General features: G+C 27.1%; 3 protein-coding genes and 2 non-coding genes across 7 annotated transcripts; 2 read left to right on the top strand and 3 right to left on the bottom strand.

Moving 5' to 3' along the window:
* Positions 1 to 1,716: 1,716 nt before the first annotated feature.
* LOC112602528 (exosome complex component RRP45-like) lies at positions 1,717 to 6,006 on the bottom strand. Of its 2 annotated transcripts, none has more exons than XM_025350640.1 (7): positions 5,406 to 6,006; positions 5,022 to 5,315; positions 4,250 to 4,470; positions 3,962 to 4,183; positions 3,573 to 3,700; positions 2,794 to 3,018; positions 1,717 to 1,827 (listed from the first exon to the last, which is right to left on the bottom strand). In XM_025350640.1, exons 1-7 carry the CDS (start codon positions 5,469 to 5,471, stop codon positions 1,778 to 1,780), a joined length of 1,206 nt encoding a protein of 401 aa, XP_025206425.1. In that variant the 5' UTR covers positions 5,472 to 6,006; the 3' UTR covers positions 1,717 to 1,777. The 2 variants fall into 2 exon arrangements, with proteins under 2 accessions (XP_025206425.1, XP_025206424.1); XM_025350639.1 differs by having other exon boundaries at positions 3,573 to 3,703; positions 5,406 to 6,004.
* A 1,353-nt stretch (positions 6,007 to 7,359) lies between these two features.
* Positions 7,360 to 8,334, bottom strand: LOC112602469 (methylglutaconyl-CoA hydratase, mitochondrial). The gene has a single exon (XM_025350548.1). It carries the CDS (start codon positions 8,320 to 8,322, stop codon positions 7,435 to 7,437), a length of 888 nt encoding a protein of 295 aa, XP_025206333.1. The 5' UTR covers positions 8,323 to 8,334; the 3' UTR covers positions 7,360 to 7,434.
* LOC112602467 (protein KIAA0556-like) lies at positions 7,858 to 13,243 on the top strand. 2 transcript variants are annotated; one of them, XM_025350547.1, is made up of 14 exons: positions 7,858 to 7,940; positions 8,953 to 9,344; positions 9,532 to 9,749; positions 9,809 to 10,006; positions 10,097 to 10,234; positions 10,456 to 10,599; positions 10,661 to 10,941; positions 11,191 to 11,350; positions 11,404 to 11,581; positions 11,790 to 11,945; positions 12,012 to 12,151; positions 12,228 to 12,329; positions 12,419 to 12,552; positions 13,080 to 13,243. In XM_025350547.1, exons 2-14 carry the CDS (start codon positions 9,056 to 9,058, stop codon positions 13,189 to 13,191), a joined length of 2,250 nt encoding a protein of 749 aa, XP_025206332.1. In that variant the 5' UTR covers positions 7,858 to 7,940; positions 8,953 to 9,055; the 3' UTR covers positions 13,192 to 13,243. The 2 variants fall into 2 exon arrangements, with proteins under 2 accessions (XP_025206332.1, XP_025206331.1); XM_025350546.1 differs by lacking the exon at positions 7,858 to 7,940 and adding an exon at positions 8,792 to 8,835.
* A 1,823-nt stretch (positions 13,244 to 15,066) lies between these two features.
* LOC112602787 lies at positions 15,067 to 15,229 on the bottom strand. Its single transcript, XR_003115130.1, has one exon. It is a non-coding gene; the product is annotated as a U1 spliceosomal RNA (small nuclear RNA).
* Positions 15,230 to 18,669: 3,440 nt separating this feature from the next.
* LOC112602789 lies at positions 18,670 to 18,831 on the top strand. The gene has a single exon (XR_003115131.1). It is a non-coding gene; the product is annotated as a U1 spliceosomal RNA (small nuclear RNA).
* The last annotated feature ends 3,986 nt before the right edge of the window (positions 18,832 to 22,817 follow it).

Here is a 22,817-nt window from a genome sequence, read left to right on the forward strand (position 1 = left end):
TGCACATAATATTCAGTAAGTTAAAACGTATGAAGCAAAATTAGAGACCCCTAAAATAATCTCAAGAGTCAAGTCTTGTGGCCACGTCCTCCCTTTATCATTAGGGCTTTGGCATAGTTTTTAATGTTTTACTGTTTACCTCACAGTCAAATTGTAATTGGTTTAAACTGCTTAATTTAAAATATACATATATGGTATGTTGGTTATACAGCACATTACCATACTGAAATATAATTTTAAAAAAGTTGGATTAATAGTAGAAGTCCAGAATCTAGACGTATCTTTCTAAAAGGGTGTGGCGCGGCACACTGGTGTGCTGTGAAATCTGAAAGGTGAGTTGCGGCACACTGGTGTGCCGTCACTTATAATAACGAATAATAATGTCATGTGAATATGCGATGGAAAAAAAATGTGTGGGAACCACTGATCTAGACTATAATATTTATGTACATATTAAAATTTGAAATAGGTAAATAAATATGTATACACAATTACAACAACCTGACAAAAGGCAATATTTGAGTTTAAAGTCTAAATTGTAGGGTATGGTCAAAAAAATAAATTCAGACATTATTTGTGTTCTACAATCCAGTACCCACTATTCACAATACAATACTGACATGCTGTACAAAACATTACAACATAAAATGCAGTATAGATATTAAAAATTCAATCTTGCAAATTATATTTGTATTTCATCCCATCCCTCACTTAATGTTCAATGTCAACAGGGCAAGAAATTTATAATACAAACAATTTGGAAATAATTGAATTTTTTTTATCAGACGTAAAAATTAACAATATTTTAATTTTTTCAGAACTATACTATTAACTACAATAACTCAATAAAGGTTAGGTTATACATTTAACAAGGCATTTTATTATTACCTACAGTTCAAAAGTAATACAGATGCTAAAACAGATATTTTTTTAAGTGTGGGTTGGTGATGCCATTATAGGAAAGTATAGCCAGAATGAGTAATTTTAATTTGTAAAAATAAAATAGCCTTTAATAATTTACTAATTATATGTAATCCATATTAGTTAAAACCATACAAGTATTACTAAATACAATACAAGTTAATTTAAAATATTGCTAAGTAGAAGTATAGATTTTCTAAGTGAAAAAATGAATGTATAGCTAATATTATATTTCAAATGACATCTAGTGTCAGACGTCAGTATTGCCTACCACTCATGTAATTGCATCAATAAAGATAATAATCAAAGAATCAATTTTTCTTCTGAAAGAATCTAATTTCCAAATATTATTAATCTATTTTAGCACCATTGACATTAAACTTAATACAATTCTTATAAGTCCAATTAAAAATACTATATTAAGAACTGTAATAAATGATAAAAAATTTTTGCTAACCCTAAAAATAGTATTTTGTCATAAAAATGTTATGCTTACAGATTTGTCAAAAAGAACTAATTTATACATATTACATAATAATAATAAAATATAATATAATATTTGCAGTTACTTCTGTTATTAACCCATTAAATCTTGAGCTATGAGAAATAAAAACTAAGTTACTATGGTCTATGATGTAACTTTAATACAACTTATGAGTAACACATGCTACATTTACTACCATATACTACTCGATACTGATTTTATAATATGAACATTTAAATACTTAATATAGGTAAATTATTTAGTTAAATATAAAAACAACACACACATATATATATATATATATAAAATTAAGTTTAATAATATAAGCATAAATTGAAATTTTTACATATAATAAAAAAATTGTTTACTTGTTCAATCCAATATAATGGTACCTGAGTCACTATTTTCATCATCAGAAACAACTAAAAATAGTATACAAATAAATTTATTAATTCAAATTATTTAAAAATATAATAAAATAATTAAGAAAGAGATTCAACATAAACAATAATATATAGTATAGACTAATAAATAATAATAAGTAAAGTACTTTTCAGTTTTTGTTAATAATTATTTAAATTTAATATGTAGAACAATATATTTCCATATTATTCTCACAAAATTCTATAGATCTTTGCACCATCAGTACACACATTTGATAACTAATAAAAATAATGATATAAACTTCAAATCAATTTACAGTTTTCATATTTATTATCTATCCAATAAGAGGACATCAACACTATTTCCATCCACTATTGAAGGTTGTTGTATGGGGATTTACAGAAAAACTGATTTTTATAATGCTGCTATGTGTTTTTCTACAGGATAGAGTTTTTTAACATTACATGTCAATATTTTCACATTAAAATATAATATACAGCGTTAAGAATTTTGAATTGGACCGGGATTTCAATACAAAATGCATTACTTTTTGGGTGCTCTAGGGTGTTGTCTAAGACGTCGAATTCAAAGTATATAATTTGTTTCATGTATCAGACATTTCAGGGGTGACCATTTATCATTTAGTTTTTGCTATTTCTTCAGTTGTAGAGCACTTTTTAGCATTTTTAGATCATTTTATTAATTTTTAGTACATGATATCATTAATACATTGTATAAGCTTAATGCATAAATTAGAAACTTCAAAACATTATATCAAGAAAATATTGTTTTCATAATATTTACAATAATAGTTTTTAGATGTTTTTCATCAGTACCAAAAGCCAATCATTATATTTAAAAGTGAGGTACCATGTTTATTTATCTATAGCTATTATTTGATATGGTGTCGATTACCAAAAAGTACTAGTTTAAACTTACAAATTATTTAATGAAAATATGAAATTAAAAAGATAATTATATTTTATAAATCCCAGAATACTTACCATACTTGCCTATGATAGGTCTAACATCTTCTAATTTATAATGACTAACAACTTCAACACTCTCATCACTTGATGATGATTCACTACTTTCAGCATCAATAACAATTAAATCATCATTTTTTTCATTTTGTTTTACATCATTAATTTGATGCAAATTATTTTGAGAAGTTGTGAATGCAGTTCCATCAGTTATCTTAATCACTTTTTGATCAACATCCATTTTTTCTACAACACAAAAATATTTTAAAATGCTCATCAGTTTTTTGACAATAGAAATTAATAAGTTGAGTAAATAGAAGAAACCTTTATTGTTTTGTAATATTGCAACAATAAAAAAAACAATCTTCTGATGCTTATAAATGTATACTTTCTTTTACTAACTTACAAATATTTAAATTCTTAAATAGATATTCAAATAATAAATACAGTTATGAAAAAAGGCCAGTCATAACTACATTCAAATTATATTGTAAATAAAAATATTATCATTACAAGTCTACAAGTATTTCTATCTTTAAGATATAAAAAATATTAAATCAAAATTTCAAACTAATATAAATCTATCGACTCTAAAATTATTCAATTTATAATCAAAAAAAGTAACTAAAATTTTTACTATGAAATAATAACATAGTTTATTTATGAGGATAGGTTAGGTAAAATTGAGTTAATAAATAAATTACACAAATTATTTTAAAAATAAGTTTTAAACCCGTACTCTTATACTAAAAATTGTCAACAGTTATTGCCTACAATAATAAATAAATAAAATGCTATACCATCAATTTCTTCTATTTTATCTTCTCGATTGGATGGACCAACAAAATTAAATTTATTAGATAAACATAATTTTAGACCATTTTCTTCGGAAACTGCTGGTTCTAGACCTTTAATTGATTCACTAGAACTGCTAAAAACAAAAATAATGTATACAAACATATGCAAAGATTAGTTACTTGTACAATTGACAAAATGTATATTTATAAATTAGACTAAAACTAAATTTCCTTTGTAATAGATTTGAATAATTTAAATTTTCTTCCATTATCTGTGTAATGAAACCACATATTATTGTTAAAAGATGTTGATAATACCTTACGATGCCACAATAATATTATAATTTAAAGTTATAGTTTAATCAAAATATCTTAATTGTTATAAATTTTACCGATTTTTAATGTCGATTTGTATAGCTGATTTTATTTTATCTACAAGTTTAATAGCCATGGAAGCTGCCTGATTAGAACAGTTCACAAGAAGTTCCTGACTTAAAGAAGCACATCCTTCAATGTCAACGCCACACATTTCTCTATGATTGTTAAAACATATAGACAATTTGTTATCACAGACATTATCTTCTAGAAGTGATGGATCCAAAATAATAAAATCACTAAAATCAAATCTGAATATTAATTATAAAAAAAACTAGGAATAACACAAAACAAAAAAAACATACTATTTTTCGAAAATTGCAAAGTTTACAATTACTGGATGATGATGAAGTGATAATGGTATAGGATCTCTCTCTGAACTAGAATAAACTATTACTTTTTCTCCAGTTGACATAACATCTGGATGCCGAAAATGCATTAATGCTGCTAAAGTTGCAATCGAACAACATCCCAAAATATTACCGTCCAAATTCAAAACACTCAAATCTACTTTAATTTTCCACACCTAGAAATGTTTAAAAATTCATAATAATATATATTTATTTGGTATATGGCAAAAATAATATCTAGCATAAAAACTAATAAGTTTATTAATTAATTTCTTAACTTTCTGAATTAAATTTTTTTACTTCCATTTATTTTATTTGAATTAACCTACATTAAAATAAAATTTAAAAATAAACAAAGATATTATTAATTTATAAATATTATTAGCAAGCAACTGTAATTATATATATATATATATACAATTATAAAATAAACTAATAATAAATAATTTAAATAATAAAATAAAGTATAAAAATATAATGGTACTATAGATATATTATATATATTAAAAAATATAAATTAAATTAAATGGAATTATTGTCTAACAATGGTTTTTTTTTTATATTCATTAATTTTCAGATAAATTTTAGCTTAAAATATCAAACAGAATCCAAAAAAATCTTTGTAATTATTTTATTGCTGCTACAGTTTAAGCATATTAATTTTTATGATAGGGAATTATTTGACACAATTAATTTAATTACAAAAAATAAAATAAGTTGATCATACTTTTTCCTCAGCAATTATACATAATGCTTCAAGATCTATACATTTTGAATCTTTGTAGAATCTTTCTAAAACTTGATTTATTTTTGTTAGATCATTAAGCTTGTTGTCTCCTGCTAATTCGGCAGATATTTGTAATACACCTTCATTTGGACGACTATTGTTGGGTTGATATATTTCACAGCTAACTTGAGCAAAGACGCGTGTACAACCAAGTGTTACTAGACAATTACCCCAGTCCAATCCAAATTCAATTTTTAATGGTCTATATTCATCTTTTTTTCGGCCATCAAGGCGCTAAGAACAAAAGATTTAAAATTAAAAAAGCACATTCAATTAAATAATAAAACATGAAACAAAACTTCAAATAAGTAGTGATGAACTTACAATTTTTTGAGATGCTGCTTCCAATATAAACGTTCTTTCACAATCAGACAAAGGATTTAAATTCATGGTAACAATTGTTGCTATTGGTAAATGTTACGTAAAATTGGTTTTCAACACGTCTGTGTAAATCCACGAACCTGTTTTGTCGATAATTTTATGGCAAAAACTCAGATTTTTACTGTTTAACGTTTATTAAAATATTAGCTCTTGATCTCTAATTGATTATTTTAATTATTTAGTAGTTCTAGTATCCGTATCCCTAATAATACTTTTGAATACAAATCTTTTTATATTGTTTAGGTGTTGAACAACTTTTAAATGTCTGATGTCATTTTCAGCCAACAAACCTTTTGAATTTTGATTCTATGTTTATACTTTATTGTTTGTTACTTTCGCAAAAACATGCTTACACGCGGTTAATAAAATGTGTTAGTTGTTATCATAGAATGATAGGGTATGTTGAACACATTGATCTCGCATCATTGAAACTCTGATAACAGTGATAACCGTTCTGATGAGAATTTATAACAAGTTTAATTATTAAAAATTTAAAATAGGCAAACTGTCAAAAGAAAAGAAAAAAAACATAAGCTAGTTCATAGATATAACATGAAAGCCTACTTCTAATCTATAGTTTATTTCATTCTTGAAGCTGAGGCTAATTATTAAAATTTTAAATGTAGGTACGGCATAAAAACAATTTATATGTCAATAATAAAATATTTTGGTAAAATATCATCAAATTTTAACATTTAGATTATTAACTATAACTATTTATAAAAAAGTATGTTTATTAAAGAACTGTAAAAACGTACATTCATAACTTGACTAATTGGTACAAACTAATCTAATACAAGATGTACTGAGAGGAGGGGTGTCTGACCAAATATCAAAGTTCGCTTTTTTAACTATTCCTTAGGTTAATGCTGTGTGATAATTTGATTATTTCTTAATACATATTATGTAGTGTTTATTCTTGAGATCTATGCGACAATGCTTATTATTCTACATAAAAGAATCTTATTTTGATTTTATAAATTAAACGATTTTTAAGAGAATAATTTTATAACGATTTATGTTGGTTTCTCATCAACAATTCGAACAAATAATTACATTTCTTGTGTAAACAAATTTTAATTTTATTAATATTTAAATTAAACAATAACAAAAACGAAACGTAACTTACAAAATGATTTTAAACTTGATGATAATGGAAAAAAATATCTTTGAGATAATGGACAAAATAATTTTGATAAAAAAATTACTGTCCATACTCTTTTTCGTATCCCCTGAGCCCTGGGTCGCTCTCATCTTTACCGATGTCTTCGGTCAAGGGATGAGAGTTGGGCCGACAGACGCTAATTGCGAGTCCAACATACACTCAGCAAAACCCACTTGACGCTTTTCTAAATTTAACTGGTGATTTCAATAAATTTTCTAAGATATTTATTTTTATGTTAATAATTTAAACTCATAAAAAGTTCATTCTTTTAAGATATTCCAAGAAAATAAAAATGATTAGTTATCACTTATTACAAATATTTTGCTAGAATTCATTTTTTTTATTTTATTGAAAATAATTATTGTATTTTAATTACCTTTTTTTAAAATTTAAAAATCACAATAAATATTCATCAATTTTTACCTACGTTATATTAATTCATATTATTATATTTGTACCTATTTAATTAATATTTGAGTATATTCAATTTTTGTAATTTAAGAACCACATAAAAATATATTTATGAACAATCTTCAGAATATAAATTCTGATTTTTCCATTTTTTTGTTACAATATGTGATCAAAAATTTAATGAACTTCTACTATACAACTTAAAAAAATCTTAATTATTAATTAAATTACAATAACACTTCTGATTTAATTTAATTGATTTACTAGTATTATTAAAATAGTTTTGTATGAATGAATAACTGTAAATAATAAAACAATAAAATTGAATCATATAAATATATTACAAAAATTCCAGTTTTCAACAATAAAAATTATAAACACCATAATGGATTTAGTTTATGACCCTGTGTAATTTGGTTTTCGTTTTTCTACAAATGCCAAGAGTCCTTCCATTCTATCTTTTGTCGGAATTACTTGACTATAACAAAATTCTTCAATAGCACAACCATTATTTATATCCACTTGTTGTCCATGACTTATTGCTTTTTTAGCCATTTTTACTGCTAATGGTCCATTAGGTAAAATCTCTCTAGCAATTTGTAAAGCACACTTATAAGCACTTATACCTTCATCATTTTGTTCACTTACTTTGTTTACAGCTCCATATTGTAAAGCCTGCTGTGCATTAAAAAGTCTGGCAGTATAAATCAATTCTTTGGCTATTGGGCCACCAACTGCGCGCGCTAAACGTTGAGTGCCACCAGCACCAGGTATTATGCCAAGTCTAGTTTCTACTAATCCAAAAATGGAATTTGAAGCACATACAATAAAATCACAACTTAAAGCCAATTCAAAACCTCCACCTAATGCAGCACCATCAACAGCTGCAATAACAGGAACAGGTACATTTTCTATAATATTAGCTAAATTACGTATTTCTGTTACACGCTTTCCAACATCAGAAGATGGTAATTTTAAACGTTCTTTTAAATCTGCTCCAGCACAAAATATTCCATTTACAAGACTTCGAAAAATCACTACTCTTGTATCATTGTCATTGTACAATTTTCTAAAAGTATTAAGTAACTGATCTATCATATACTTATTAATTGCATTTTTTGACCCTGGTCTATTGAGACCTATGACTACAATACCTTTATCATCATTTGTTAGTCTTTCAACATTGACTAATTCTTGAGCTTGTTCTTGAGTTGGTTTTGTAGATAAATTTTTAAATATAAAACTTTTTTTGTTTAATTTTGACAACCTATTTATAATAAACATTTTAAAAAATTAAAAGGCTGTATTATATTATTTAAAACTTACAAATTGCACATAAAAATATCTTGTAGTGATTTAATTACTAATTAGTTATTTTACACATACTTTTATTACTTATTAGTTTAATACCTACTCAGTTGTTCATTAGTCATTACATAATGTTGTTTGTTTCTGTGATAAGATAAAATAAATTTATTTAATAAGTTTATCTACTATTATAGTTCATAATGTCATAACTCATAAGTTTTGGTTGCTATAACAACAATTTTCAAAACAACTAAAAACTATTATATTTGATGCATAAATAACAGATAAGAACTAGTTATGAATATTTAATTTAAATCACTATTGTAACAAAATTATATTAAATAATCATACAATTTTTTAATAAATACATTAAAAAACAAGTACAATATAAATAAATAAAATCTAAGATATTATTTTTAACCTTGTATATGAAAATTATTACTTCATGTCGAAAGAAGTGTTTCCATTATGGTTGGAAGATTTATCGGAGTGAGTCTAAAATCTATGTAATCATTTAAAAAAATTATGAAAATAATTTACTCACATTTTTAAACCATTTTTTAATGTTAAATACATTTTTTTTTAATGAAAAATTATGGTTTTTAGGAGAATTGGAAGTTCTCGAAATATATCAACACGTTCCCGAAGAAATCGAAAAATATCAAATGCAAAAAGTGCACGTCTTAGGCCAATTGAACCTGCAGTCCTCATGGATATATCTCCAACAATATCAAATAGATCAAATGATTTATTCGATTTGCTTGATGAAGGTATAGACACACAAACACAACGTAGAGAAAATTCTGCCCGTTATGGTCGACGAGCTATATCTAATGTTAAAAATATATCTGATAAAACTTTACATAATGTTCCTGATGAAATAATATTATCAAAAAAACCAACAAACCAAATTAACGAAGATTTTCTTGAGCAGTCTTGGACATCTTTAAATTTTTTTAATCGTAAACAAAAAGGAAGACTAACTAGCAAACGACAAGGTAAATTTTATTATTTTTACTGTTATTTATAGTATAATAACAATTTAATAATGTTCTTAAAATATTATTAATAACCTAACAATTTAAGTTAATTAAAAGTTATTTTATTTAATATTTTTTAAATCTTCTATATTATTTTTGAATGATTCAATTTGTTATAATAATATAACCTATTACACATTTATAGATCGTAAAACACCAATAAGTTTTGGTGTAGAATCTGAATTTGACACACACATTTCAAAAAATGAATCTCAATCACATACACCATTTGTAATACCTGAACTACCATCTGGCTCTACATTAAAATTGGATATAACCAGTACTTGGGGTGATCAACATTATGTTGGCCTTAATGGCTTAGAAATTTTCAACAATAAAGGTCAATTAGTAAATATTTTAAAAGTATGTATGTAATATAGTAAAAAGTAAAAAATGTTTTGACAATTTATAATTTTTTTCAGATTTGGGCTGATCCATCAGATATAAATGTTTTACCAGAGTATACATCAGATCCTCGAGTTGTACACAATTTGATAGATGGGATTAACCGAACAAGGGATGATATGCATTTATGGTTAACTCCATTTACACCTGGTGCTCATCATTTTATTTATTTAGAGTTTGATGGTGTACATACAGTAGCTATGATCAGAATATGGGTAAGTAAATTATAAATTTATAAAATGTATCAAGTTACTCAAGTTACTTGTATTTAAATAAAATATTTATTATTTTAATTTTTCCAATAGAACTATAACAAATCAAGGATCCATTCTTATAGAGGTGCCAAAGACTTAAAAATGTATCTTAACTCAGAGTTAATATTTCAGGGGGAAATTGCTAGAGCATCTGGTGGAATTGTAGGATGTACAGATGCTTTTGGTGATGTAAGTAATTTAAAATAAATCTTATAAGTTATGGCTAATTAATAAAAACTGTGTCATTTAATAGTGTTAAAATAAAGTAAATCTTGACTAATTTTATTTATTATATTTTTTACTATTATATGCATTCTATTCTGTAATTATATTAAATAATAAGATTTTATGTATGCCGCAAGTTCTTAATTTTTTTTTAAATTAATTGTTATTTATACTGATTTTTTTAGACAATATTATACACATTAGATGATGATATATTAGAAAATATTGCACAAAATGATACTTCATATTCATTATTATTAGAAGCCAACAATACAGTCGATTCTATTTCAGTTGAACCACAACAACGTCCTCTTACAGCTGATACTGGAGTACTGAAGCTTAAAATAATCTATTAAATATTTACAAGCTAACATATTAAATTTTTTTTAGATTATCAGACCTTTAACTTGTGCACAACCAATTGTCACAAATATATCTTCTGATTCATCTGAATCTAACTTGAAACCTAAATATAAAATAACTGGATCAGTATTATGTCAACAATCATTGACTATTACTATTATTTCAACTTGGAATTCATTAGATAATTCAGATTCAATGAATACCTTTAATATTGTTGGATTACTGGGATTAGAAGTATTAGGAGAGACGGGTGATGTAGTTAAAATAGACAATATAAAATGTAATATTGATTCATCTAATATAGACAAGTAAGATAATTCTTATTTTATCAACATTGTCATTAATTCTGATATTATGCTTAATACCAAGAAATTATACACATTTCTGTTTAAATATATATATATATGTATGAAATATATAAATTTAAATGTGATTTTTATTAAAAATCTCATTATTAAGTATTAATCATAATATCAGATCTAATATTATTTTGTCATTATATGAATATCTATATAGTATGATATATTGAGTACAATTAAAATTTTCGACATGTTTAGATTATTAGAATGCCATATTTCTGATAAAGATTGTGATATGTGGACTTGTGAATTACCAGATGAGCCTTTAACTTTGACATGCAACTTTTTAGCTCCAGTTCATTTGTCAGCATTGGTTATATGGAACTATAATGGATTATCAGAAAGTTTAGACTGTGGAGTATGTTTTATTTATTATTTTATTTTGCATATAGAATAATATTTTATTAATAGGTAAAATTTATAAAACTTAATGTTGATGATCGAGAATTGGTTGAAAGAGGTATAGTTCAAGTAAGACGTGGTCCTGGACATTGCAGATATAATTTTGGTCAAAAAATTCCTTTACTTCCAAAGCATTGTCCTACTCGATGTAAAGAATTAGCAATTGTTAATCCTAAACAAAATATAAGTATGTATATTTTTACTTTATGTTTAATAATAATTTATAACAATAATATACAGTCTTACAATTAATAACTGTTTTGTATTTAATTTAAAATTAATTACCTATAATATTAATATTTTAACTGTTGATATTATTGTTATTATATTATTACTTTCTACATAACATATAATTTACAATGTTTAGAAAAATAGTTATTATTTTATTTTATTAGGAATAAATAATCCTGATTATGAGCATGTAACAATTCCAATTGGATTTGTTTATCAAATTGCTTTATTATCAACTTGGGGTGATCAATATTATATAGGCTTAAATGGTATCCAATTATTTGATAAATCGGGACAAATTATACATTTGGAGTCTAAAAGTAATACAATTTGAATTAAATAAGATACTTAAAAAATATATTTATGAAATATTTTGTATAAATAAGATATTAGTTGTTGGCCAAGCAGTGTAAATATACTAGAAAGTAACAAAAATGATATTCGTACACCTGAAAATCTTATAGATGGGATCAATGATACTATGGACGGCTCTCATATGTGGTTGGCTCCAATTTTACCTTCAGAGGTTTAATTTTATTATTCATTATAATAATTATACATTTGTAATTTTTAAAGTATAACTAATTATCGTTGACTTATAGGTCACCAAAATTTATATTGTTTTTGATGAACCTACTTATGTCTCCATGTTCAAAATTTGGAATTATGCAAAAACTCCTTTAAGAGGAGTAAAAGAATTCGCTGTGAGACAATAATATATTTTATAATAATTGCTATATAATACATTTTATTATTTTTAAACAGCTTATTTTTGTTATTTATGTTTATAAAGATTTTAGTAGATGATCTGCTTGTATATAATGGGATTTTAGAATGTTTCAAAACTAAATCAAGCTTAAATCAGTATTCTACAGTAATATTTGATATTTCCAAGGATCAAAATGACGCTATGTTTGAATTTTCAACGTAAGTAATATGTAATATGTATGTATCTATATTTTTAATTAGTATCATGTATTTTACAAAAATCACAATTTCCATATAATTTAATATTAATATTATAGGTATTATAAGTATATAATATATTGGCTAAGGTATGGGTACCTAAATAATATAAAACATATCAGTCTAAAAAAAATCCATTAGCTTCTTAAAATGTGAAATTGGTCATTTCATACAAAATAAATAATTTCAAATATTAATATGATCATTAAACCAATCAGTACTATAAGAAAAAATGCATTTAATATTTTTATGTAAAAATAATAAAGATTTATTGTATAAATTAAATTTATTTTATGAGAAGTATAGAGCAAATTAAAAAACTAATAATAAAAGTAAACAGTACAAAAATAATTAGAATCAACAAAGATTGATTAAATGAATTATGAGTGTATCACATAAATTTTTTTTTACTTATTTACCTGAAATTAACAATAATAAGTAAATAAAAATATTGTGTTTAAAAATCTAAAATGTTTTATGTATTTTAGTGCAAATGAATTAAATAGTTTGAATATTGAAGGCATGTTATTAGACAACGTTGTGGACCAGTCACAAAGACCATTTACATCAATGTTGCCATCTTCAAGATTAATTAATTAAGATTTCGTGAATACTCTAGAATTAAAATCATATGTATGTAGTTATATTAATGTCCAACTGATATTGGATATATATTGTATTTTGTATAGTTATGTAATTTTACCTTTAAATATTTTTATAATTATATCTATATGTAAATGTTAGACAAATCATTTGTTAAAAATCCAAGTGAGTTTATAGCTTAAAATGTACTTATTATGTTTTGTTTTATTTTCATTATTATTCTAATCCTGATGAAACAAGATGTGTGCAGCTATGTGATATAATTTCAATATAACTTACCATTATATCCAGTTCTAGTAAAATATTTTGACTTAATAGTCTCATGGTATTTGTATAACTACTTCTTCCATTATATGATTGTTCATTTCATTGTAATCTCTTTACCTAGCATTGAATTTTCAATACTTGTATTTCAAGCACTTCCAATTGTTTCATTTTTAATAGATGTTTTCCGAATAGTTGCACAGTAATGTGTGGTGATTCGTGAAGTTACAATTTTAATTTTTGAACGATTGTATAAAAATCAAAGAATTATAAAAATATATTCTTCTGTTATATGGAAAAATATACCATCGGTTATAATGATCAAATTGAAAAATCAAAATGACTTTAATTTTATAATATGATATTTAAATATTTTTTTTTTTTTATAGTCCTATAGAACGCTCATTTTGGCTAAGAAGATATTCTCAATTATTTAAATTTAAAACCTTTTAGGAAACTCAAATTTCATTAAATGAAATTCATGTTGTAATTACCTACTAAATAATTAATAGGGAATGGATTTGTTTGCAAATAGGTATTACTATTGCCGTATTAGACCGAACTCCTTAAAGTTTGATAAGAATTCTCCTCAATTTAGATCATTCTTATTTCTTATTAAAATAACATTAAAGTAAAATAGTATTTTTCGCTAAAGATGAGATACCCATATCGGCCATATCCATTATCCAATATATATATGAAGTTTATTAGTAAATACGAATTCATAATTATTATCTATTTTATATTATATGGAATATAAATCTAGTGTTTGACGAAAACCAATCATTCAGTGTTGTGCTCTCGTATGTTCATTGTTTGTAAAATTACATTTTTATTTCGTACCTTAAAAATGCAAAAAGTATAAACATCAATCAGGAATTTTTTTGAAAACACATGTAAACGATCATAAAGATATTTTTTAAAACCGATGGTTCAATTTCGTATTGCAATATTTGTGAAATTTGTTAAATGGCAGAACAAAATGTATCATGTGATAATAAAGTAATAAACACAAAAAACAATTTAAAACTCAAAGAATCAAATTTAAAAATACAAAACAAAGTTTCATTTCTAATATGAACGCGGATAACTTCAATGAAGATATTTGCCAGGTTTTTATTTATTTTTGTTTTAACTCTGTATTAATTAATGTGGGCTTATATTTTATGGATTGAAGGTAAATAATAAATATTAAAGTATGTAAATTTTTTAACATTACGTTTTTAGGAATTTTTTTTTGTTTTTGATAGATATAATTAAAAATGTAATAAAGCCGATATCAAGTAAACTTGATAGATAATTCAAATCTGTGTTCAACATTTTTAACGCTTCAATTATATCAATCGGTACGTTGGAAATCGATCGCGTCTTTATTCTTACGTGCGTGTGTCAGTTAGACGAAGAGAAAAATCACCGATTCTATTTCCTGACTTGCTAAACGGATCATAGAGTGCGTCAATGACGCTGATGAATTGCACTGATAGGAATACATGGACGGAAGGTGCGAACACACGTCTCGATGAAACCAGCGCGGAATACCGAGGAAGGAAATGGACAGTCAAGGGGATGGAGTGATTCATTGATAACAAGTCGTAATCGTATGTATGTGAGGGACGGCGCGTACGCAGTCCCAGCTACCAAAAATTATGCGTCCGAGGTATCCACATTAGGGATACTCGCAGGGGTCAACCAACTCTATGTGCAATGAGCAGGCCTCACCCTGGAGGAACCGCCTATTTGATCACGGTTGACCTCCACGCCAGGTAAGTATGCTCGATCCCCGTTTTCAGGGCCACTATATGCTGTGAGCGGTCCGCGCAGGCCCGGCACTACGCACTTTAACGGCCCCGTAAAACGGGCCTCGGGTGCGGTGTCCGACGCTTCCGGGCCGTTTGCATCACTCGATCGGTACCAGAGCGTTTTGTTATGGACGCCGAGCTTGACATAATGCAAACAAAGCGTACCGAACATTTCGAAAACCGTCCGTTGTCCGGCGAACATTGACCGGTACCGATTTAACGCCATCTACCGGCGGTACTGTTGTCCGTTGACCGGACCGTCAACAAAATGGCACTGGAACTCGATCCTCGACATGACGGTAGTGACGGTACGTTTTCGACGTTCGCGTGAATCGACCGCATCTTAAAGTCGGCGCTGCGGTTACGACCGACTTCGGTCCCATTCGCGCGTTCGTCGATCCTCCGTTAGAGCGCGCGTGGTGTACGTATTTCCTGTTTACCTCGCGTAACGTTACGACGCGTCGTAGGTATCTCTGTCGTATGAGTTTTTAATAAATAATAATGTCTTTACGTACGATGCGATGGCGTTTTTGCGTCGTCAATAATGATTAATGATTGCAGTTTCCGGTTGATTGTAATTTGTGAAACAGACGAAAAATAATTAAAATTTGAACGGACACTATTACACTAATGAGTAATGACACTATTTGCTGCGAATTATCGGCCCATTGTTTTTTGTTTTAAATTACCATACTTTTTATACATTAATAAATCTATATGTATCTAAATGTATGAATTAAAAACGTTTAATGGCACTGTGCACGTTTTGCCGTTTGTGATTTGTAATTCGTCTGAATCACCCTACCATGCGTCATCACATTAAGAGGACGTCACACTTGTATGTGATGCTATCTCCATTTTACATATTACATACAACATCACAAATTTTCTTTCATTAGAATCCACTTTATGATGTTATATTTAACATTTGACTAAATTTATCTATTATCAAACTTAAAGGTAAGAATTTTATCTAGGCAATCACATAGGCTTTAATTAATATTGTAATTTTAAACTTAGTTATAGCATGCCAATTTGTTAAAAATTTTACATTTAAAATTATAATATTAATAAAAACCTATGTTATTGCCTGGATAAAATTCTTACCTTTAAGTTTGATAATAGGTAAATTTGTACAGGTAACCACATCCGACGCCTAAACCGCAGCTGGCCCAGAAACCTTCTCAATTATCGATATGCTAATTTAAGATTCATGTAAAGGTAGCTCTACTGTGAGTTTCCCTTTTCACCGCCTAATCACTGTCATTCCTCCCTCAAATTTAATTAATGTACTCATAATATAGATTGTAAATTTTCAATAAACACTATATTTATAAAAAAAAAAAAAATAGGTAAATTTACTCAATTTTTGAAGATGACATCATAAAATGGATTCTGCTGAACGAAAATTTACGATGTTGAGTGTATGTATGTAAAACTGAGATAATACATGCGGGTATGACGTCCTCTCAATATCTGTATAGTATAATGACCGTATATAGTAAAATTTAAACTTATGTTAGTGAATAACACTTTTTGAGAACTAGTAATTGACAAACTACGATACTATGTTTATCCGTTATAAACGTTATAAATTTGTTTGTAAATGTATACAATACAAAATCATTTGTGTAGATTTTGTGAACTTTGTGAACTTATCTACAAGTTTTACTGTATTAGTAACTACTAACTAGTGTCCCTTAGTCTATAAGTGATAGGATTTTAAATACATTAACTGTTCTGACACCATACAGTATAGTGTATATGTATAAATATTTAAGTATTGAAAACATCACAAATGTACAATATGGCATAGGTATTTGTTTTTAGCAGTTAGGTTCACAATTTTGTGTAATAACTAATTGCCTTTAATATAAGTACCGAGAATTGACATGATATTATCAATATTAAAAGTAATAATATTATTTGTGTATTTTCGTGGGTTTTTATGAATCAATTTTTAATTTTAATCAAATCATGTGGGTATATTAAATTTTTAAATTTTAATAGTCCCATATAAATATATATATAAAGATATACATTTAATTTTTCTGTTTTAAATTATGATCTATTTACTATTCATTAGGTATAAGTACTTTGCCTTAAATATTTGTATAAAGTGATACGAATTTTACACTGATTAAAATAGGTATGAATGGTATGAATGATCGTGATATGATGTATGCATTACATACAAACACGTGATATTATTAAATTGTATTCAAATACCGCATAGTTAATGTCTAATTCTTAAAAATGTGATTTACAAGTAATTTAAGTAAGTAGATGTTATTTTACGCACATTATTTAGTCACGTTCGACTTACCTTGGGGTATTAGAATTATGTTTTGTGTTTTTCATGGTACCTATTAGCTATTTTAAACATTAGGTAGGTATTGTTGTTGGAAAATAATTTGCCGACGTTTCTGTTTATCTCATCAATCAATTCTAATAGTAGGTATAGACAATTATAATACAATATTATTCTTAAGGTCAAATGTAATTTTACCGTTTCGTAAATATCAATAACTAGTTGTTTTCAAACACTCAAAATATTTTTACATGATCTTTTTTATCGTTTAAAAATGTTTTTGTTTATACTCGTGGACACATGTCATTATAACCATTTCGTGTAGAACAGCGGTCAGTGGCTCTACACAACGGTATCGCCAAAAGTTCACCGGACCAGTGCTTTTTATACCGTGGGATACACTTGCCAGCGTAAAATATTTTGGCGAGTTCTGAATTTGTCGGCATATCTAACTAGTAACTACATTTCGGGAAACGCAGCAACGTCTAGTTTTAAATTTAGAGAACGGTGCGCGCGCACTGCCACCGAACGTCATCAAAAGTTTCGCTTTTAAAAGGCAGTGCCTCGGGTTTGGTGCACATTTCGTACGGTTACCGTAAACCACTCCTTGTCCAGTTGTCCTGGTGGCCCGTTGAACCGGGTGGCCGGTGGGGTGGTATGAACTTGACCCGTGACCGTTTACCGGAATGCGCTCGTATTTTTATTTAATAAAATGTCGTGTAGCAACACTATATTATAACAACTGTATAGCAACGTCGCGCCGCCAAGTCCACGTTCCGCGATTTACGAGACACTTGCGGCCGCATCCGGTACTCGACAGCGGCGGGTAAACGTGTTTCGCCGGTAGATGGCAGTGTTATCTATTCCGTTTAAGTCTGGTCACTGTCAACCGCGAGTTTGCCGTCCGCGGACCGCGACCGCGGTGCGAACCGCCCACGATCGTTGCACGGCCGTCGTCGTACCGATGGCGACGGGTCTCGGACGTGCTGGGACGTCTAGTGGACCTAGGCGAGCACCGGCCGATGCACACGTGCAAAATGGTTCTGCACCGGCACGGCGGGCTGGTCGCGTTACTTAACCGGTAACGTGATAACATTCGGAATACTTACTTGGTGTCGAGGTCAACCGTGATCACCGAGGCGGTTCCTCTAGGACGAGACCGTTCCATTGCACACCGGGACGGTTGACCCCTGCGAGTATTCCAAATAGGAATATCTCGGGCACGTAATTTTTGGTAGCGGGACTGCGTTCGCGCCGTCCCTGATTGATATTTGAAATTGAACTGAAGTGGGAAGGACGCGTGTGTTATAAAAAGGATTCTTTGATCCTCGCTTCTCGTACTTGGGTTTTTATCCGATCGGCGATTGGTCAACACTCAACTGGATGACTCACTTTTAACATAATTACTAATTAATTAGGCATCTAATTACACTATCAACACGTTTATATAGTAGTCGGTCACGATTTGAAATCGATACCGCACGTTCAAAGATAAGATTATTATATTATTGGTATTCTACCGTTGAATGTTTACAATATTTTAGTTTTTAAGCGAAATACGTGTTTATGATTAAGAAAAATAAAAACCAATTAGATAACACGGAATGAATATGTTAACTGCGACATCAAATACCGGACAATTGTATTTTTTTTCTAATAGCATTTAAAATTATAATGATAAAATGTAGGTACAATGTTTTGTAAATTCTATAACGTAAGTCGTATTGTATTAATAAATAATAATAAGGTTTAACCAAGCTATTTGGCTATTATGTATTTTAGTGTAAAGATATAGAAGAGACTAGATAGAGTCTAATAATATTAGTTGTCTAAATTTTACGTTCTTGAAATTCATGTTTAACAGTGCTACTCGGAAGTCGAAAAAATATATCACTTATCAAACCGTACACGGTACACGAGTCGTTATTCGACTCAGTTTTTTGAATAAAAATATGCTGGACAGTGGACATAATTGAATTGCTTAATGCTTTGTTACATCAGAAATAAATTGTAATTATCTCACACACGTAAATAAAAGTACATTAGGGTAAGATTATTAATAAAATGTTTTTTATTCTACTCCAATAATTGTTTTGAATTATTCAAAACTACGTCTAATGATTATATTTTCCTATCCGTGTTGTAATTATGTTATATTTTATAGTTGTTATAATTTTAAAAATTACATTTACTCTCACGTTTTCTCTTTGGCCTTTGCTAAAACGGTGCGAGTTGTTCAAATTATAAGTAATTTGTAATGCTTGCCAAAAACATAACTTTTACATTTTCAATAACATCATAAAATATAGTTGAACTTACTCTTTTTCCATATTAATTTAATTTAAAGTTGTTATAAATTTCTCCTAGAGCGCGCTGTCAATACCGAATATCAAATTAAATGTAAAAAATATCAAGATATCAAGAGTTTTTGGCATTATCTTAAGAAATTATAATTGGTTGTCAAAAAATCCCCATGTTCATCAAACACATTGTTAAATTTTAAAAATAATATATTAATTATGAATAATTATTTTTCACAATTTTACTCATAATTTATAATATTTTTATTTTTAATTTACTTTAATTTAATCAATTTTTAATAAATATTTTATTAATTTTTTTAAAATTAATATGATAAATCAATAATTCAACGTATGATTATCGAAATGAATAGAATCTTCAAAAAAGAGATTGATTTTTAATATATAATTTGTACATAGGTCTGTTTGGTTTATTTAGATCTCAGTTATTATATAATATAAAAATGGAATATGACCGAGATTTGTTATTCTACTTGTATATAAAAATAGATTTTAATTAAATGCCACTAGGATTTTATATTTCTGGAAAATATTATGTATGATGACTATGATGCTGAACTTGAAAGTAGAACACATTGCTATTTTCGTGACTGCCGTTTAAAGAATCTCATCTATTCACTCTAATTATTACGGTTTTGAGCATTTATAACACGTACAATTATACAACTATTTGAATTATTCTCTTACACTATTACATATATTGAACACGAATACACGATAAAATAATGACCATTGGCTCATGTTATTCATGGTTGGATAATTAAGTTTTCTTAAGATATTCAACTAATGTTTATTACCTATAATTTAAATAATGATGTTCCTCAGTCTTAAGGTATATTTTTGTAATCAAAGTTATTGCGAATCGTGTAGTTCAAGTTAAGTGGATGTCAGCGTACTGTTTGTTTTCTCTCTGACTCACACATACAAACAAAACGCATTTACGCAGAATCATTTTTGTAATGTTTTTGAGTAATTTTAGAGTAAAATCACTCATAACAATAATTATAGAGAATAATATTTTTGAGGGTATGACTTATCTATTTATTTTAATATTGTCTTAAAACAATTATTTCAAATATCATTACTTTTTTTTTTTTGAAAGTTGAATTGCAAGTCAAATAATAATAAAATATGAAAGTATGAAACCGATATGTTAAATCTTCAAAAATATTATCCTCTATAATTTTTATGATATATGTTTTCACTCTATCATTACTCAAAAACGTCAAAAAAATGAATCTGTGTAAATGCGTTTTGTCTATGTTACGCGTAGGTTTGAGAAAGAAAACAAACAGAGCGCTAACATCCTCTTAATTTTATCTTGTGTCACAACTTGTTAACCTACAATGAATTAAAAAATAAAACCATCTATAATGATATCAGGTATTGTAAGCACATTTGATAAATTATTTATTATTTTAGTGACGCCGGTACTGTTAAGGCCAAATATAATTATTATTAACTAATAAGTAATATTACACGAAAACATAATTATATACACATATACGTCATAAAAATGAGATGACAAAATATTAATTATTATTTATAAAAGAATATTAGCATCCAATCCATGATAATAAAGTAAGTGTATACAAAGTGTATCAGGTGAATAGTCTTAGTGTTAACTTTTAAGTATGGACATATGGTTATATTGTAATTTGTAGTTTGTATCTTCCGGAAAGACCACCAACGATAACTATGATTTTATCTCTGTATAAATTATTGTATACATTTTTATTAAAAGGAATGAATAATAATATTGTTACTTATAATTTATAAAATGTTGTATACATCTATAGTTAATAGTCTCTCTGCCTATCTAATATCTATACGACTATAAAATTCCCATAGGCTATAACAAACAACTCATAGACAAATATAATATTACCAATATGGTATCTACGGTATAGGTAATAGCCAATAGGTATCTCACACAGTATAAATACTTTCATTTTCTTTAATCATTTGTCTATTTGAGTCAGATATAGAATTTGAATACTTAAACAATTAATTGATTACTTTTGAATAATAATAAATTAATGAAAATTAGTGATCTCAAATAGTGCACTTCCAAATCGTATAAATAGGTGGTTTTATATTTTTTACTTTAAAACACTATTACCTATTATACATGAAATTTAATTTTACTTCTTGAGTTTTATATAGGTATAATATACATATACGTATCGTGACTAATATGAGTATTATATAGTTATGACTCTCATACAGTAATTTATTTATCACTATAATATCTACTATAGTACATACATAATATATAATTAAAATTGTATGATGAGTCATATACATATAAATTATAATACCTACTATTTATATCAAGTTCTAGAAATCCGAAAACTTGATTTCATTATGTCATTTTTAGAACCCGGATACACGATTTTAACACATTTTGATTTGTTTAATGTTAATAAATATTTATATTAACTTTTATAATAACAAATAAACTTATGTATAAATCTATTACTTATTAGCTATACAATTTAAACTTTTATTTTTTTATGTATATAGGTTTAAAGATAAAGTATAAATATCTATACATTTTTTTTTTTCAATTGCTACTTGATTGTTAATATTATAAATTATTGATATCTAATTAAATAATATATTATTTGTTTAATATCGACTCATAATTATTTAGTTCTTTTGTAAACTAACATTTAATTTAGGTTTTTAGTCGTTTTGCATTCCCTTAGTCCATTTTAAATTTTAATATTCAATGCAAGTGTATATTTTTATAACGAATACAAACAACTAGGTTACGATACCAACGTTGCCAGGGCCAGAAATTACTTGTTGTATGTTGTATATACTTGACACTTGTATAGATTTATAATACTCATGTACAACGGCATACCCAAGTAGGCTTTTAAGAGGCAATTTCCTTAAGACCAAAATGAATAGATGGGTAAT

The sequence above is a fragment of the Melanaphis sacchari genome, unplaced genomic scaffold (assembly GCF_002803265.2).
Source record: "Melanaphis sacchari strain LSU unplaced genomic scaffold, SCAv2.0 Contig8_pilon_pilon, whole genome shotgun sequence".
Classification (NCBI taxonomy): domain Eukaryota; kingdom Metazoa; phylum Arthropoda; class Insecta; order Hemiptera; family Aphididae; genus Melanaphis; species Melanaphis sacchari.